The 2615-nt window shown below is 41.3% G+C and overlaps 1 protein-coding gene across 1 annotated transcript; it reads right to left on the bottom strand.

Annotated features, from left to right (window-relative positions):
* Positions 1-1027: 1027 nt before the first annotated feature.
* On the bottom strand, positions 1028-1317 carry Pmar_PMAR007722 (hypothetical protein; the record flags this gene model as incomplete). Its single annotated transcript, XM_002769120.1, has 2 exons — positions 1028-1175; positions 1218-1317. Coding segments are annotated over 2 exons (248 nt in total), but the record flags the coding sequence as incomplete, so codon positions are not given.
* Between the last annotated feature and the right edge of the window lie 1298 nt (positions 1318-2615).

Genomic DNA, 2615 nt, shown 5'->3' with positions numbered 1-2615 from the left:
TTGGAATTTTTATGAATTTTGAAGAAAAGGTTGAGAAGCAGTCGAGCACTATACTCAGTGTGAGCGCGCCGCGTCACTTTATGAATGCTCACGCAAGTGCATGTGATTGCTGCCAACTCTAGGTCAGTACATGAATATATGTTTGGTTTCCTCAACTGAGCTCGTAGGTTTCCTCACTATTTTTTGAAAAATTACACGATTTTGGGTATGAGTATACAAAAATCAACGATAATTTCGCAAAATTTCCTCAAAATTTCCATATTCCTAACAACACATGTAGTTCACCATGTGCATATATTCCCACCCAACTCTAGAGTAGACCCCCAGACGGTAACATAATCATAATTTCCCTGAATTGTGCAACTCTACCATCACTATCGAAGCCACACAAGTGCATGATCATGAATATTCATAGTCTTCCACCAGTTGAGGATTCGACCCACACACGAGGGCAATAGTACATAGCCCGACCAACTCTTACTGCGTACCTTGCGTAACGAAAGATCACCGAATTCCGCGTGATAGTAACAAGTACTCACCTGCACACTGCTGTGTACATCAACACTGACAGCATCGAGTGAATGGTTAACGGTAGCGAACCAGTATCCTCCAAATCTTCAAACGCTGATATCATACGAGGGATGCGGACGGCAAGTAAAGTGCCTGGCAACTCGATGAGATTATTCTATACAGTGTTGTTGGAGTAGGAATATAAGCTCAGAAGTCCACATAAGGAGAGGGTAGAAGTGAAGAGAAACCAATGAGAAAATTTTCACATTGCTGAAGTAGGTGATAACAGTGTTGGAGGAATATATATTTGCATTCCTTGGCTCAGTTGAAGAGTTTCCTTTCTACTTTTTGAAGTTTTCAGGAATTTTCTCACAAGTGTAGACTTTTCCCGAAACACCTGCACAGTCTTGCTATATACTTACTGGAAACTACATTGTTGTTTTTATCAAGGCAAATCACAATTTTCATATTGTCACCAACACCCGTGCTGTGAGAAAATTTCCAAAAATTTTAATACTGTCAGCAAGAGTACAAAATCGCAGAGCTCCAGCGAGAAGCACTGGCCAAGCATCTCGAAAAGCTAGCCCTAGGAGGCCGAAACGCTGTAGGAAGGTGCTCCAGGAGAGGAGGAATGCGGCGAGTAATAATGTGCAATGAATGATAACCTGATATTGATGATTGTAATCGAGGTATGGTAGAGGACATACCTGCAATGTGAAGTATGTGATGAGAGCCGCTTGGGAGGTAGTGTAGTCAAAACCAACATTTGCTATTGAATCGGCTAGGATGAGGAGAATCAACAAGTACCTAGTAGTAGTAATAGTAGTAGTAGTAGTATTAGTAGTATTAGTAGTAGTAGTAGTAGTAGTAGTAGTAGTAGTAGTAGTAGTAGTAGTAGTAGTATTAGTAGTAGTAGTAGTAGTAGTAGTAGTAGTAGTAGTAGTAGTAGTAGTAGTAGTAGTAGTAGTAGTAGTAGTAGTAGTAGGGCGTCGCTTGTCCCACTTACACTTTAGAGGTGTAGAAAGTGGTCGATGCATAAATTACGTTATTAGCATTGTTGTTGGTCTCGAAACGTGAGGCCGCTGTACTATGCTGCTGCCCATACACCCTTTGAGTGAGCTCAATGTTGTTACCGTTTCGAGAGTCCATAAATAGCTTTGGTAACAACAAGTGTGTCTTGCCTCACTAACACAGTAGATTGCCATTGCCAACAGCAGTATAAGGTACCCAGGGGCTTCCTATCATTAGTTCTACTACAACGTTGAGGTCATCTTGCAAGTGATTATATCAATTGATACAACAATGACGTTCTCGTAAGGCTGCTGCGGCCATCATTATCTGTCAAGCCCTCCACTCCCTTAGCAAGTGTTAACGATGATTCTACGGTAGAATTTCCACCATGGATGCAGTAAGAAATTGAAATCTTGCGCATTTGAGAATCTCAAGTAGACACGCGAGAGTTTATTTGTGGCGGAAGAGAATTATTTAAAATTTACCATTGAAACGGCGCGTTGTGTGTTTTGTGACGTTTTTACTCGAGTAAAAACAGTTAGTTCTTCTCTGTGATGATAATTGTTGAACATGCAGTCTTGTTTCTCGATGGGTAAGAACAGCAAGAACTATTACAAACGGAAAGGCCTTGGGGTCAGCAGCCATCACCAACAGAACAAGGGAACAGATGAAGAACCCAGCGGATGGCGGTAAGGCACTTGTTGAATTTCAGAATGGGTGGAGTCTACTCACCGTATACGGCCGTTTTATCGAGTTTAATATTATCCTCGTAAATTGAGGAATATCTTAGCACTCCTCAGCTGAGTACTCGAGAGTTCACATGCGAATTCGGGTAGAAGTGTACAGAAAGCAACTCTCCCTCCCGGAATTTACATGTAGTTGTTATTGTTGTTATTACTTTTTTCATACAGCTGCTGTTAATCAATGCTCGCTGATTGTGATAGTATATGAAGCCTACCAAGGGCAACTAAAAAAGGGTCATTCATCATACTAGGACTAATTGTGAACGTTTTCCCTGAAAGAGTTTGCAGATATGATTCTCGTGGTGACAAGGCTACGTTCCAGAGCGATGCATTCGATGAGTATTACAATAC

Source organism: Perkinsus marinus (genome assembly GCF_000006405.1).
Source record: "Perkinsus marinus ATCC 50983 genomic scaffold scf_1104296966420, whole genome shotgun sequence".
Classification (NCBI taxonomy): domain Eukaryota; phylum Perkinsozoa; order Perkinsida; family Perkinsidae; genus Perkinsus; species Perkinsus marinus.
Note: the sequence above shows the minus strand (reverse complement) of the source record. Positions and strands in the feature narration are given on the sequence as shown.